Consider the following 17,337-nt stretch of genomic DNA (forward strand, 5'->3'; position numbering starts at 1 on the left):
CAGTGTGCTCAGCTCACTTCCTGAAATGCCTGTACACCAATGTGCGCACCATGGGGAATAAGCAGGAGTTAGAAACCTGTGTTCAGTCAGGAGATTATGATCTGGTGGCAATTACAGAGACATGGTGGGACAGCTCACATGATTGGAATGTGGTCATGGATGGCTATGTCCTTCTCAGGAAAGACAGCCCAGCCAGGCGTGGTGGTGGAGTTGCCCTTTACATGAGAGAACAACTACCATGTATTGAGTACTGTCCAGGCACGGATGAGGAGCAAGTTGAAAGTCTGTGGGTGAGAATTAAGAGGCAGGCTGGTAGGGGTGATACTGTTGTGGGTGTCTATTACAGGCCACCAGATCAGGGTGAGGAAGTTGATGAGGCCTTCTACAGACATCTGAGAGTGTCCTCACAGTCACAGGCCCTGGTTATTGTGGGAGATTTTAAGTTCCCTGATATTTGCTGGAAGGACTACTCAGCCAGCCAGCCACAGTCCAGGAGGTTCCTCCAGTGCATTGACGATAACTTTCTTTTGCAAATGGTGGAGGAGCTGACTAGGAGAGGTGCACTGCTGGACCTCATCCTCACTAACAAGGAGGGTTGAGGGCTGCCTTGGTTGCAGCGACCATGAAATGGTGGAGTTCAGGATCTTGTGTGGCAGGAACAGAATAGCAAGCAGAATTGCAGCCCTGGACTTCAGCAGGGCAAACTTTGGCCTTTTCAAACAATTGCTAGGGAAAATCCCGTGGGCAAGGCTGCTTGAAGGTAAAAGGGCCCAAGATAGTTGGTTAGTGTTCAGGGCTTGCTTCTACCAAGCTCAAGATCTGAGCATCCCAACACGTAGGAAGTCAAGGAAGGGAGCCAAGAGACCTGCGTGGTTAAACAGGGAACTGCTGGGTAAGCTCAAGTGGAAGAGGAGAGTTTACAGATCATGGAGGGAGGGGCTGGCCACTTGGGATGTTGTCAGAGGATGCAGGGAGACAACTAGGAAAGCTAAGGCCTCCTTAGAATTAAACCTGGCAAGGCGGGTCAAGGACAACAGAAAGTGCTTTTTCAAATACATGGCAGATAAAACTAACACCAGAGGCACTGTAGGCCCACTGATGAATGGGGTGGGTGCCCTGGTGACAGAAGATGCAGAGAAGGCAGAGTTACTGAATACCTTCTTTGTCTCTGCTCTGCCGGAGGCTGTCCTGAGGAGCCCCGTACCGCTGAGGCTCCAGAGGCAGTCAGGGCAATGGAGGAGTCTGCCTTGGTTGATGAGGACTGGGTTAGGGAGCAATTAAGCAATCTGGACATCCATAAATCCATGGGTCTGGATGGGATGCACCTGTGGGTGCTGAGGGAGCTGGCTGAGGTCATTGCTGGAGCACTCTCCATCATCTTTGCAAAGGCTTGGGAAACGGGGGAGGTGCCTGTGGACTGGAAGAAAGCAAATGTCACTCCAGTCTTCAAAAAGGGCAAGAAGGAGAACCCGGGTAACTATAGACAGGTCAGCTGCACCTCCGTCCCCGGGAAGCTGCTGGAACAACTGATCCTTGGTACTATCTCAAGGCATATCAAGGGTAAGAAGGTCATTAGGGGCAGTCAGCATTGCTTCACCAAGGGGAAGTTGTGCTTGACCAACCTCATAGCCTTTTATGAAGACATAACGAGATGGATAGATGATGGCGGAGTGGTGGATGTGGTCTACCTTGACTTCAGTAAAGCAACTTCAGTAAAGCATTTGTCACAGTCTCCCACAGCATCCTTGGTGCTAAACTGAGGAAGCGTGGTCTGGACAATCGAGTAGTGAGGTGGACTGTGAACTGGCTGAAGGAAAGAAGCCAGAGGGTCGTGGTCAGTGAGGCAGAGTCTAGTTGGAGGCCTGTATCTAGTGGAGTGCCTCAGGGGTCAGTGCTGGGGCCAGTATTATTCAATATATTCATCAATGACTTGGATGAGGGAATAGAGTGCACTATCAGCAAGTTTGCAGATGACATGAAGCTGGGAGGAGTGGCTGACATGCCAGCAGGCTGTGCTGCCATCCAGCGGGACCTGGACAGGCTGGAGATTTGGGCGAGGAAAAATGTAATGATATATAACAGGGCAAGGGTAGAGTCTTGCATCTGGGCAGGAGCAACCCCAGGTTCCAGTATAAGTTGGGGAATGACCTATTAGAGAGCAGTGTATGGGAAAGGGACCTGGGGGTCCTGGTGGACAACAGGGTGACCATGAGCCAGCACTGTGCCCTTGTGGCCGAGAAGGCCAGTGACATCCTGGGCTGTATTAGAAGGGGGGTGGTTATCAGGTCAAGAGAGGTTCTCCTCCCCCTCTACTCTGCCCTGGTGCTACCACACCTGGAATATTGTGTCCAGTTCTGGGCCCCTCAGTTCCAGAAGGACAGGGAACTGCTGGAGAGAGTCCAGTGCAGGGCAATAAAGATGATGAAGGGAGTGGAGCATCTCCCATATGAGGAAAGGCTGAGGGAGCTGGGTCTCTTTAGCTTGGAGAATAGGAGACTGAGGGGTGACCTCATTAATGTTTACAGATCTATAAAGGGTGAGTGTCACGAGGGTGGAGCCAGGCTCTTCTTGGTGACAACCAATGGTAAGACAAGGGGTAATGGGTTCAAACCGGAACCCAAGAGGTTCCACTTAAATTTGAGAAAAAACTTCTTCTCAGTGAGGGTAACAGAGCACTGGAACAGGCTGCCCAGGGATGTTGTGGAGTCTCCTTCTCTGGAGACATTCTGGACACATTCCTGCGTAGCCTCATCTAGGTGTTCCTACTCCGGTGAGGGGATTGGACTAGATGATCTTTTGAGGTCCCTTCCAATCCCTAACATTCTGTGATTCTCTCCTTTAGAGTGAGAGAACCCCAGAATCCTCTAGAGAGGAGGGTCACCTCAGTCATCTGTGTTCCTCCAAGACAATTGTGACCCGTTTCACCATCTGCCTTCACATCTTGCCTGTCAGTGTCATTTTGCTAATGATAAAGAGTTCTGGGCCTCTTCTTTGAGCCTGTTCTGTGAGGGAGTTCAGCCTTCAATAGCGTCACTGTGTTTTTGTTTCACAAGATCACAGGGTAAATTGAATACACCTTCTGCAATGTTAAGGAGGTTTCTTTTCTCTAGGTCTCCTGTAGCAGATACTCAGGCACGGATTCCAGAAATTCTTCTTAAATAATTTATTCACAAGTGACATTGTAGAGCAGCTCAGGCTGGGTGCCTCCTGAAGAGGGACCCTCAATGAAAAACTTTGACAATTAAACCCCCACGATCCAAGCCCCAACTCCCTATATGTCACTCCAAGCCATTGCAAAATTAGAGACTTGAGGTCTCACTGTTCTTCATCGGATCTCCATCTTCATCAGGCAGCCATCAATCAAAGTCCTGACCTTCAGGTGCCATTTTGCACATACACATGGAGAAAAATAAGTTCTTGGCAAACAAAAAAATTCTTCTGTTTTGTCTTCTTTTCGATGTCTTTCTGTTGCTTTACGTATCTCCAGGGATGCAGCTCCCCTTATCTTCTAGCTTGAGGACTCTGAGGCCTATTTTTTCTTAAAACAGGAGAAAATTCAAAAGTTCACAGCTTGCAGAAGTTGTGCTCAGCAAACCTACTTATGCTAAGCAAATTCTATATCAGTAGTTTGCAAACAAGTTCTATAAGAAGCAGTATACTCAATAATTCAATAAGCTAAGGCAGTCTATTCCCTAACATCAACATTATTCAGACTGCATTCTCTCAGTATGGAGATCTGTAGCAGAACAACCTCTATCTTCTGCAGAAAAGTGGGGAGGATATAATAAATGGCAGAGATGCAGATATGCCATTTTAAAAAAATGAGTTAGGGAAATCTGGAATATCTGTTTCAAAAACGAAAAGTGTCCTGGTTCTGTAGAATTTTGAAGCAATAAAAGGGAGGAGTAAAATGGGGTACTTGAAGTAATATTGAGGAGAAATGAAGAATGGAGACACGAAAATTTATGTTCATGGCTTATTGTTCTGATTTATCATAGAAGAAATGCAGTCTTTTAGAAATAAATAATGTAAAACATGATAGGAACTGGAAATAAGAAGGTGGTATCATTAGCAATTTAATTTCTAAATTCAGTATCAGCTGGATAAAACTGAAATATTTTCTGAGGGACATATGCTGAACTTGTACATTTCAGATCCTCTACCATCTATGAAATGAGGCTGATTTACATACCACCAGAGCATATTGCCTTGAATCTTTAAAGAGATAGCTTTAGACTAGGATAAATCTGGAAGAAGAATTATTTTCTGTGTCTTTCCATCTTAAATAAAAAAGTAGAAGTTTCTCCTTTCTAAATTGGCTATTTCTGATGCCACCATTAAATACTACATTTTCTTTTCAGAATTCTGTGAACAATGGCAGACTTGGAAACAGAAACATTTATTTAATTAGTAATGCCTCTGATCATTAGTAAATACTAGCAAAAAAAGCTATCATAAGGCTTAAAAGATAAAAGGACTGATGTTTTAAGCAAGGTGAGTTTTCTGGTTTCTCCTTAGTGTAAGCCAAGAGGTTTGAGACCTTTAGATGAAAGGCATCACATTAGTGCACATTTGTTATTCCTGTGGAAGTGAGAATACAAAGGATAACAAGTCATTAAGTCTGATCTGTTCAGTCTAGTTTTACAAGAATTTTGGCTTATGCCAGAGGTAAAAGGAACAAACTTACCTTTAAGTTTTCAGCTACAGGGAGTGTTAAATACAAGTTAGTTTTAACGCACGAGGTTTTACTCAGCATTCATATAAGAACAAATGGTAATTTTGTCTGAGTGAATATTGTATTGTTATACGTCAGGAAACTGAGACTAGAAGTAGAACATTAAATATGATTCAAATTTTTGCCGTTAGTTATGGGCAGACAATTCCCAGCAAAGTCTGTAGGAGCTGATTTACCCAGTCTTAGGCATCTATATTATGTATTACATTACAAAAAATTGTAGTTCAGCAACTGCAAAAAGAAAGCCAAACTGATATTCATTACCTTTTAGCACAAGTTGTCGTGAAAGTAATGAAAGCATATCCTTTTCCAAGGTTAGGTTCTCAGACACCTTTTAGATGGTACCTCTTGATGAGTGTTCACTTTACAATGATGCATACATCTGAGGGAATGGCTCCACATTACAAATATTCAGGCAGCAGAGACAGTTTAGGGGTATTAAGCAGCAAAAAATGCATTTAAACCAGCTCTGTAGTTGAGAGATTTGTATCATGGAACCATGCTTAGAAAGAAAATGAACATTTATTTCAGATGACAAAAAAAGAACATCTGTAATAAATGTAGAAGTAGTGTCATGCATATTTTAGGATTTAGAAGTATAGCTTAAGGGAACACAACAAGATATTCTTGGATCAAAAGGCATAGATCTTCTTACACATTTTTACTAAGTGTAGCTAAAGAGAGAAATACACTTAGTAAAAATGCGTAGGAAGATTTTTGCCAGATTTCCATCTCTTGAAGTGTAGCTGACGAGAGAAATACACTTCAAGAGATGGAAATCTGGCAAAAAGCAGGTAAGATCTTATTAATATAATTCTGAAGTATTTCCCTTGTTACTAGTGACTCGCATTGGAAATTCCGCAAGTTACTTATGCTATTTGAAATGTAAATTTTTGATACCACAGAAGATATAGACACCATATTGCAAAGCTAATAGTGAAGCAGATGAACTGAAACATCAAATAACAGGGCTGCATCAAATGACTTCTACCAAACAGAGCCAGAAAAAAGTGGCTCTGAAGATGTGCAAGAGCTTAACCAGGTGGTTTGCTTTCAAGTATTCAAAGGCACATCACAACAAAAGTACTGAAATAAATGTCATTTTTCTTTTAAGATTAATGGCTTTTGGGTTATTCTACAGCAGTCAGTCTTGTAGGATTCCCAGATCTCTGACCTTATCCAGTGGAACACTGACTCATGTTCATAACCTGAACTACAGGAGTTGCTGCAGTGACAGCAAAGGAACTACTGACATCCTTGAGCTAGAGCAGGGCAGAGTGTTCAGCTTCCTCTGTAACCAAAACCTTGAAGAGAACAAGGTCCAAGGCAGACTTCCTCTGTTGAAGTCAAGTTGGAATATTGCTTTTCTTTTTTAACTGTAGAAAACAGTTCTTCTGAAAACTATGCAGAAATAATATCAGGAATAAACTCAGTACATAGAGGATGTATGTATCCTGAGAGTTCCCTCTGTCCAATGTCTCCCCTTAAACAATTCTCTGGCCCTCAATCTTTTCTCTATTTTTTAGTTCTCCTAGAGTATCGTTATGCTAGCATTCTGGAAAATTAGACCTGGCATCAGAGACGTAACAAAAACCAAATAGTCCTTTGTATGTTTTCACAGCACTGAGGTTTGTCCTTGAGGATGCCTGTGTGGTTGGAAGTCAGTCACACACTCAAACCAGAACAGCAAAAAAACCTCCCTCCCTAGACTGCAGAAGAGGCATACAGCCCTGAATCGCTGCAGTTCTACCTTGTTAACTGAAATAAAGCCAGTATTTTTCCGTGGAGTATATCCACTTAACTAGCATATTCCCTACAAAATAGACTACTGTGACCCCAGAATATACCCTGGTTTTGTCATATAGCTGCTGCTTGTAGACTATGAAAACTGTAGCTATTTAAAAAGAGGGTATGAATAAAAGACACAGAGAATTTGCTTTGTGAAGACAAGCATCAGTCCCATAAGGAAAAGATTTGTCTGAAGGAATAGCTGTTAAAAGGGCTGTGAGATCTTGTAATGAAGCATACAAAAGAAATCAAGCCAATCTAAAACTTCATGGAAGCTGAAAGAAAAAAACGCAGAAGTTGGGAACGTTCTTCTATTTATAGATGCTCTAATTCATTTGCTTTTAATCTTATTGGTCACAGTGACATCATTTGAATTATCCTCACTGGAGGCACTTTGAATTAACATAAAATGCACAGTCTTACTGGAGAAAAAAAAAAAAAAAAAGTAAAATTGATGTATTTCTGTGAAAACCTCCACAGGCAGGAAGGTGAATTTATCCTTGATGTGATAAACTGCCTTCTTAGCAACGCTTATCTTTGCATGCTTTGCATGTGACAGTTGGAGTGATTAATATGAGGTCCATCCTGAAGAAAAAGGTAGGTGTACTCCAATTTCTGACTCAAATTTCCATGTATTCTACATCTTATTGTGAAATACTCAAATACATTGATTTAATCAAAATTTTGCGTTGTTTAGCCAGAGGATCTAATTCTGTAAAGTGTTGATAAATGGATCCAGCATGCAGGTGTTACCAATGAAATAACAACTAGTTACAAACAAATACATCCATGTATATGTGCGTCCTTCAACTTTAGTCAGAAAGAATGCTTATCTTCTCATGGATCCAGACAGGTTGCCTGAGCAATACCTTCTCTCAATGTGTTTTAAGTGGCTGCGCTGTAATTTTTGTTCTCAGTGTGCATTAGCAGCTAGCTATTTGGCTTAAGAGATTCTGTACAGAATTTTGCCTTCACGAGAACTGCTGTCTAGGGTTGAATCCTTTGGCTTCAGGAAATTTTCAATCTGTAATGTTTCTGTGCAGTAGGAACCCAAATGTGAGCTGAGACCTATTCAAATTAAGGAAAACCTTGAAACACGTGTTTAGTTCTAAGCACAGGCTTTAACACTTAGTGAGCCTTACAACTCAGTTAATGTATCACAGTATCACAGTATGTTTGGGATTGGAAGGGACCCCAAAAGATCATCTAGTCCAATCCCCCTGCTGGACCAGGAACGCCTAGGTGAGGTCGCACAGGAACATGTCCAGGCGGGTTTTGAATGTCTCCAGAGAAGGAGATTCCACAACCTCCCTGAGCAGCCTGTTCCAGTGCTCTGTCACCCTCACTGAGAAGAAGTTTTTTCTCAAATTTAAGTGGAACCTCTTGTGTTCCAGCTTGATCCCATTACCCCTTGTCCTATCATTGTTTGCCACCGAGAAGAGCCTGGCTCCATCCTCATGGCACTCACCCTTTATATATTTATAAACATTAATAAGGTCACCCCTCTGTCTCCTCTTCTCCAGACTAAAGAGACCCAGCTCCCTCAGCCTTTCTTCATAAGGGAGGTGCTCCACTCCCTTCATCATCTTTGTTACCCTACGCTGGACCCTCTCCAGCAGTTCCCTGTCCTTCTTGAACTGAGGGGCCCAGAACTGGACACAATATTCCAGATGTGGTCTCACCAGGGTGGAGTAGAGGGGAAGGAGGACCTCTCTCGATCTACTAACCACCCCCCTTGTAATACACCCCAGGATGCCATTGGCCTTCCTGGCCACAAGGGCACAGTGCTGGCTCATGGTCATCCTGTTGTCCATCAGGACCCTCAGGTCCCTTTCCCCTACACTGCTCTCTAATATGTAATTTCCTGACCTATAATGGAACCTGGGGTTGTTCCTGCCCAGATGCAGGACTCTACACTTTCCCTTGTTAAATTTCGTTAGGTTATTTCCCGCCCAACTCTCCAGCCTGTCCAGGTCCCGCTGGATGGCAGCACAGCCTTCTGGCATGTCAGCCACTCCTCCCAGCTTAGTGTCATCAGCAAACTTGCTGATAGTACACTCTATTCCCTCGTCTAAATCGTTAATGAATATATTGAATAATATTGGCCCCAGTACTGATCCCTGAGGCACTGCACTAGATACTGGCCTCCAACTAGACTCCACACCATTGACTACCACTCTCTGGCTTCTCTCCTTAAGCCAGTTTGCAACCCACCTCACTACTCTATTGTCCAAGTGGTTTGGCAAATTTGGGCACAAACTAAGATGGAATTTAGTTTCCGTCTCCTAATGTACTTTTGTGCTTGTCAAACAGCTTCTAGACAAGAAAAAAAAAAATTAGAGCAGTTTGTAGAATTGAACAATGGGACTGTGGTCAAGTGTTTAGACTGGTCAGCTCAACTCTTTAGACCATTTTTGGTGCTAAGAATGTACTTCTACATTTTTCCCAGTTATAATGCTGCTATACGTTTCCAAGTTCTATATATCCTTGAGAATAATCAAATTGCGTGCTGATAAGTTGTGAAGTCATAAAAAGCATGCAGATCCCATCACTAAATGTTGAGCTTCATAGTACCTTCTACTGTTAAGTGTTCGTCAGAAGAATGTCTGCCTATGAAACTGCTGGAGTTCATACGTTTATGCAATCTCATTTCTCAGAAGGGAACCTATGTGAGTGAATTATTTTATCTGATTGTTAAAGTGTTCACTTTTGATCAGTATGTGAAGATGCAGTACTTCGAGGACAGTAGTTGCACTATCAAGTATAAGCCTTATGAGAAGGACTTTGCCTTGTATGTAATTTATTATTTTATCTGAATAAGAATGTACAGCTATACTTAAAATTATGCCAGGCTGAAGCTCTTTATGTGAGTCAGATCAAATTTAAATATCAAACACTTTAGTAAAAAAAGCATAATAGTAGGTATTTATTGATTATAGGAAATAAATATTATTGTTTATAACCATTTCTTCTTAGAGATTCACATCAATTAAATCAGAAAAATCTTGAGGTAGGAGAACTTAAAATTACAGAGTTTTTCATTACTAATGCTATTTATATCCTCTGACGCAATTAAGGCCTGAAACAGTATTATGTCTGTTTTTCAGATAGAAAAATTAAGATGTAGAAAAGGAAGTAAATTGGCAGAGTTGAAGTGGGAATGCAGCAAATACCCGATCTTCAGGTTTTAATAAAAAAGACCATTATATCTTCTCCTTTTCTTACGGGCAAAACTAAAGCTAATTTCTCCCTTGCAATATTCATGTCTCTATGTTTGATTTCATCCTTTAATTGCTACCTAAGAGTCATCCTGTTCTTAAACTGTGAAATGCTAATATATTCTGCTTTATTTAATTATGAGTTGTAAGGAATAGTGACAGCAGTATTGCCTGTGCTTCTGTTTCCTAATATTATTCTATCCTCCTAACGGTTATCACTTTCTTAGTTTTTAGGTATTGTTTCTGTTATCTTGAATTCTTCAGTCATTGTGCTATACAAATAGGGGTGGGGGGCTGTGAAAAGAGGCTGTACAGGATGAGGAAGGTGTTACATTGCTATTTTTATTCTGTTTGCTCCATTTGTGGTGTCTGAAAATGTGACAGAATATTTTTTGAGTCAGCAAATTGGCATAGATAGGAAGAGCAAGCACACTAAGAAGCCTGTAGTATACATATATATATATATATAACTTCATGACTTTTCTATAAGTTGCACATTCAGTCTTTTTACAATAACCAATTGCTCACATATGCTACAAACAATTGCTACAAGCTCTTGGTCACTGTCTTGAAAGGGATATTATCATTGATTTTTCAAAAGCTATTTCTAGCAATAAGATGATTGTATGGCCTTCAGTTTTATGTTATTTTTACTTCCTCACTGGGATTTTCTTTATGGATGCTATAATTTAGCACTTATTTTGATTCCCTTTGCCACTAACTGTCCATTAGTTAGTCATCTGGTTATTTGTATGGTCAATGTATATTTTTTCAGATGTTTTTCAATGTTTTTTTTTCAGATCTTGTGAGTGACTCTTGCATACTATATTATTTTTGAACACTAACATCACTCAAGGCAAAACAGTCTGATTCTTCATACTGTATAGTTTTCCACCTCACGGAAGGTTTCAGTGGAACATTAGGATTAGGTGAGCCGGATTGTCTAGCATTAGTATTAGAAAGAACCAAACTATTAATCTTTCCTTGAATGAATAATACATGAGTGACATTAAAAGACAGTAGCATGTATTACTGTGTAAACTGCTCTATTATCTAGGCTAACGTAGAAGAAATGTTCTTTCTTTTTCACACTGCACGTTTTGTTTCAACCTTTGCATGCTATTATTTTTTTTTTTTTTTTTTTACTTTAGGAGCTCCAAACACAGCTAGAGGAGTTTAAAAGAAAATCTGAGTGTGAACTAAAGCAACTAGAGAAAGAGAAAGAAGTCCTAACTGAAAAACTTCAAAACTCTTCACTTGAGGTAAACTGGGCATAAATGTAACCCAGTAATATAAGGGCTCTTCTTTTTTCCTCTCATCTGAGATTCTTGATTAGATTTTAATTGTATTTGCTGTTACAGTCATTCAAGAACACATGCAAGGACTCTAGATAGAAATAACAGAAATTACTGTACCTGAACATCTATGAATATTCTGACAAGCCTCTTTATTTCTATAAATTTCATATATCACTCTTTGGAGATATACTAAGGCTTTTTGGTGAGGAGTTTGACCATATCAGGGCTGGATGGTGGCTCTGACTGTACACAGGGCTGGTGAGATTGGAATCTTCCTTACAGCTCTTCTTGATGTTCTCATTTTTTTGTGGCTGTAAATGTGTAAAAGGGCCTGCTTGTTTGCTCCCTTGAGCAAGAGATTTGAATGGAAAAAGGGTCGATTAGATCATCATTTCTATTCTGTCTGCTTGATGGTAAGGGTGATAACTGAAGCAGATTGGAATGTGCGATAATTTATTATATATTAGTAGTTAGGTATGCCTCTCTCTATGTTCAGAAGATCAAGAATGAACTAGAGAAAGCATTGTGACCCCAAAGTAGCTTGGAGGATGTCATAGCTTATGTACAGTTCCCCACTCTGGTTAAACCTAAGTCAAATGCAAATCTGCAGGCATGGATTAATCTGGAAATAAATACCTGAGTTGTGTTAGTATTAGATTATCCACCTGTAAAAGCTGCAATATATAGTCAGCTACAGGACAAGTGAAGCAAATTTTCCAAATTAGTACATCTACTACAATATTTATACAGGAAAGTGTCATTTTAAAAGCCATAACAGCTTGGTTAAGTAATTTTCTCCAGAAGCAAAAGCAAAAACCTGTACAAGACAATTATTTACCCAGGCAAAGAGTGCACCTTTAAAATTTCTGACAACTTTGAATATACATTTTCTCTCTCTCAGGTGTTCTGCTTTTGTGTTGTTTATTTCTTTTTGGCAAATGCTATCTGCTTTAAAATGCTATGTATGGGATATCTCCTTTTCTTCAGTGTGTTCATATGAAGTTTTTGACTGTGTACATTTTGATTCTTTTATCTCATGGATAAGCTATAAAATAACTTCTTTAACAGAACTGAAATCAGTGCCTTAATGAAAAGTTCTGATGATATTCAGTGCTGCATCCATTTTTCTACCCCAAGTATGTAATTGCATTTGGTACCTTTTTCAGAAGAGCAATGAAATGACTTGTGATTGTTTGTTCTGGGATATTATGGGTGAAGGGCTATGTTTTCACTATGAGAATTTGTCACCTGTTGGTTTTTTGTTTGTTTTGTTCTTTCTTTCCTGCCATGCTGAGTTTTGAGGCTCCAAGATTTTACTAAGCAAAATTAGGATATTTCCAAATATGTAAAATTCCTTCAGTCTGGTTTAAGAAAAAGTAATGAATAACAGGAATTAGGTAGCTTACACTGTGGAACTACTGAATTACAGATAGCCACTGTTGTTCTAAGTGGCTGTCTGTAATTTTGATTGCTTTATATCTTCACTGATTCTAGCCAGTTTCACTTCTACCAGGTTCAGGGCAGCTTGCATGGCAACACTTCTGCAAATGTTGAAGACTTAGATCTTTCTCAGCTGGCATTTGTAGACTCTAAGTGTCCATAATAAGCTCTTTTTGAGTGTTCAAAGACAGGAAAAGGACAGAAAAGCTAACGTTGGCCCCCTTTTCTTACCTGCTTCCATTTTCCCACGTGCCGTTACTACTGGTTGGTGTGGTGCGTTCCAGCAATGGGAGCATGTGTTGTCGTCATTTACTGTGTAATACCTGCTTTTTCTCCTATTCATGCTGTACTAGCTGGACTAGTTCTGAGTGCAGCATGTTCTTTTACCTGGAGAGGCTAAATGCCATTTTTAGGTTTCATTACACATTTGAGCATGCCACTGTTTTCTACAGGTTCTTCTCTGAGAGAATTTCAGGTCAATCCAACCTGTGCTGACCTACCCAGAGTGACCTCTTTGCACCTAATCCAAAACATGGGTTCTCAGAAATTAGTTGTCTTTATTCTTTTCCAAATTCCCCTAAATGTACGTTTTTCTACAAAAATAACTTACTCTATACAAAGCTGAAAATTTACCATGATATTCTGGTATCCCTGGGTAAAGCCTGAAAGTTACACCAGTTTGAGGTGTGAGGGGAAGAGTAGTGGCACACTGCCTGATCTCCTAGTATGTATGCAGGTGGTACATTTCACTCAAAGGTCTCAAAGTCAGAAGGCTTATGACACGAAGCAATTACTCTTCAGGTTTTGCAGATGAAAAAGGCAGTGATTCATCAAATTACATTTCTTGAAGAGATACATTCAAGACAGAAAAATAGGAAGGAAGCCTGTATTTCTTAACTGCTAGTCTTCTCATATCACAAGATTGTGGTAAATGCAAGGGATGGTGGGAAATTATTGCTACTATAAATATAAATAGTATATAATAGTATATATCGTGCCATTTGTTATGCTCACAACAACATGGTAAGCATGAACAGATAAACTAAGAAATGTTTTATTGTATCTTAGAATCTTAGCAATGCTCCCCAAAGGGAGGAAATGCTCACTCTAAAGAGAAATTTTGCATTTTTCTTGGCACTCTGTAAGTTACTTTCTGAACCAATTACTTGGCAGTATTGCCAAGGAGGTAAATAGTTTCAACTTCTAATGCTTTCCATCTATAAATATGTGAATATTCACAGCCAAGGACCCACCCTTTACTACACAACATTCTGTTTCACTGAGGGCATGATTCCCAGCTGGGAACCTTTGCAATGGCTCAGCCCAGAGCTTTCGCCTCAGAGGCTGCGCAATGGGCTGTTACTAATCCAGTTCTAACCTGGATACAGTTTCAGATCTAAAAATAGCTTCCTTGGCTGCATAAGGCACGTTTTTGGTTGGGCTGACATAGCTAGAGCATTATGCAGAGTAGACAGAAACATGATAATTTAATCTCTCTGGGGATGCACTTCAAAGTGGCAGTATTTCTGTATTACTGAGATTTTTCTGGATAAAGAAATCAGTTTCACACCTATCTGGTCCTTTGGAAGGAAGGATCTGTGATCCCATGTGGGTCAAATGCTAATTAATTAAAGTCCTCCAGTTCCTTGCTTTTGCACTACAGGATCTCTTCAACATGTATTAAAGGGGCTATTCTGGAATTAAAGGGTGAATAAAATGGAAGTGCAGACATTACCTTGTCATGGTATGTCTGTGAGCACTGTGAGCACAACAATGTGCACAGCCCTGGTGTATCTTGGAAGTACCACCAAAGAGCAGCAGTAGAAGTGTGCCTAGTGTGTTCACACCTGTCCCTCTGGTCAGGAACTGGTATAAGTTTAGGAAGGCAGTTAACTATGAACTTAATTGACCTAACTGTGAAATAAGCCCAAAGGCAATGGTAAAACATAATTTCATTATTTTATTACTTCTTATAACAGGTTACCATTTTGATGTAATAGCATCATAGTACAAGTAAAACCCTGTAGCATTTGGGTGCTTTATTTTGACTCTGAACAAATTCTCAATTATGGTGACTCTTCTATAATACATTAAAAGGCAGTTTTAAGTCTTTTATATAAATTCATCCCCTAGCAATGCATTGAGAAACTTGGATCTTTCTCCTTAAAAGATACAGGAAGTCAAAGGATTCTCTCTGATTCCAACTTTAGATCTTGCCTTTATGATTTCACATTCCTTATGTCTGCTCTCCCCTTCTTTTACTTACTGTATATAAGATAGACTTCAAGTATTCATAGTGCTTGCAAGCACAGTGAGTTAAAATAATCAAAGCAGAAGTCAAACAGGGGAGCCAACTGTGGTGGCATGCACAGCCTTAAACTTGCCCAGTGTTTTTTACCCCTGGGCTTTCAAAGTCTGAGGGTACTTCTTCAAAAGAATCAAGCCATCCTTCCCAGGAGGAGGACAGTAATTATGGTTAGAAGAGAATGAAACTTGAAAGACTTTTGAAATATTTCAAAACGTATGTGTCATCTTTTAGTAATAGTTGTTAATTTTTTCTTGGAAGAGAGTGAGAGGCAAAATCACCTGGCATAAGAAAGGGCAAGTGCAGACATAACCCTCCAATTGGAAAATAATTCAGCAGAGCCTAGAAAAATACTGTTGCCTAGTTTATACTGTGGGTAGAGATTAGTTGCATCTTTAAGACCACTTAATGCCATGCTGGTGGATAAAAGGGAATGAGTAATGGTATTAGAGGTACAGTTTTTTCAAGAGGTTTTGAGTTGCAGCAGGAAGATGTTATAAAGCAGAAGATCACACAATGTTGCTCGTTTGTTAATAGTAAAAGGACCCAAATAGATTCTGGACTGATGTGAGTCAGCATTGTTTGATTGATTTAAATGTTGCTTTATCAATTTAAACAAATTGAGTGTCTGCCTATCTGTTTTGAAGTAATGAAACAAAATAAAATGCCTGGGCACTGCAAAATATTCCAGAGAAGGTTTTGGACTGGTGGATTTGAAAGCCCTTTTAACTGAAAGACAGGAGAAGTAAACCTGAAGGAATGGAAAAGTTTGTTTCTTAACTTCTAATATGTTAGAAGTAGCAGGATTCATGAGAAAGAGTGTGTTTGTATGCCTGATGTATTTGTGTAGGTCTTTTTCCATGAATCACTGAAAAATAATGTTTTTTTAAAAACTTTTCCATCTGATTTCTTACTACATTATGTTCTGTGTTGCTACCATTTTACTGCTTAGCCTGTTTCTAGTTAGTATGATCTTATGTTTCATGTTAGTAGTGCTTTGAACCATTAATTGTCTAAGAAGAGAGTCTGGAAGGTTAATAATGTTTTGACCACAGTTGAAGTTTTTATATGCCTCTTTTCATCTTTCCCACATAGATGAATATTTAATTTGCAAAAGAAATATTCCAAGCGACATTTGTCCTGTTTCCAGTTTTTCTAGTAGAAAATATACAGCCTGCCCTTCTGGCACATCCTTTTTACTCACTGGCTTACTTTCAGGAAGCCCAGAAAAAAAAAACATGCTTGAGTGTAATGATGCTAATGAATATTAGGTCAGGTGATCCAGGAGACTATACAGCATTAAGTATTTCACATCAGAAGTTGGTTTTATATGGAACTGCAGTACCTAAAAACTTCAGTGTTTCCTTTCTATAGGAAAACTTTGGCTTGAGTTCAGTAAGTATTAAGGCAATGTAAATGTTTTACCTGTAACTAGAAGCCAAGGTGCCCCTTCGGTTAAATCATATAATTTACCACGTATTAAAAAAAAAATAAATAAAAATTGTGGCAGCTCTGGAAACAAAGTTATGGTTGGCAAGTGGCTCTGGCATCTGCTTGGTTTTGGAGTGTATCCAGGCCACAGATAGATCCCATCACACAGACATTAGAGACAATTAATGTTTTTCATTAAGAATAACATTTAGCAATTATTCTTCACTAGTTTGTTCAGACAGATAGTTCTCTTTGTGTTTAATTGGATGGCACAGCAGAAGATGCCAAAAAATGACTAGATGATTATTAATAGTTAACCTAAACTCAGTTTGAGGCAGCTGAAGCTAAGTGTTCTTTCAAATTTTGTCATTCAAATAAATTTAAGTGGAAATAGCTTCAGCAAAATTCAAATGCACCACATTGGTTTGAAATTGTTTAGGAAGTGATAAAACTAGTCTTTCATTTTCTGGCACTTAAAAGAGAATTAACAAACAAACAAACAAACAAAAACTTGATTTGCAAAACACTGGGTGAAAGAATGTTTGTTTTCCTCTTATCTACCAACCTAGCATTTCCATGAGGTGTGGGAGACCTGAGCTTGTTTTGTTTGGTTTTGTTTGTTTTCTTCTGTCAATTTTCTCACCATTTAAAGAGTCCCTTGTCAATGGGTTATAGGATAACACTGGGTGAGCTACAGTGTTGTAGAGTTGTCATTGGACAACCTAGGCCTTCATCACTTGGGTAAGTGTCCCAGTTACCTTCATATGCACATGCACGTACTGTCTTGTTCTCTTGGTTTTTCCATGCATCCTTTCTTCTTTCTCCCTCTGACACACACAAAGCCGAACCACCACTTCCATCTCTTCTTCCTCTGTGTTCTGTGAATGAAGCCATTTGTCTCCTTGCAAATTATGATATAATTCAAGTTTTAAAAACATTTAATTCAGTCTGGAGATATATTTGAATTTTTCATTTTGATGTGTACATTCAAAAATCTTTCCTTTGGACAGTTTGAGTAGAAGTTTATTGATTGCTTGGTGAAAAGCAACTATTTAGCTAGCTAAAGCTACAGTGTGTCCTCAGCTAGAAAACTGGCTGCAGTATGCATAAGAAAAGGAAGGC

General features: G+C 39.6%; 1 protein-coding gene across 1 annotated transcript in view; it reads left to right on the plus strand.

Annotated features, from left to right (window-relative positions):
- The window catches only part of FAM184B (family with sequence similarity 184 member B), a gene marked incomplete at its 5' end in the record, with an annotated part of 44,435 nt that overhangs the window by 15,537 nt on the left and 11,561 nt on the right, over window positions 1-17,337 (plus strand). Inside the window, one exon of the mRNA XM_080343429.1 lies at window positions 10,893-11,003. Within this exon, the coding sequence (XP_080199555.1) occupies window positions 10,893-11,003 (111 nt within the window). The remainder of the gene's footprint in view (window positions 1-10,892; window positions 11,004-17,337) is intronic.

Source organism: Nesoenas mayeri, assembly GCF_963082525.1.
Source record: "Nesoenas mayeri genome assembly, chromosome: 4".
NCBI classification, from domain to species: domain Eukaryota; kingdom Metazoa; phylum Chordata; class Aves; order Columbiformes; family Columbidae; genus Nesoenas; species Nesoenas mayeri.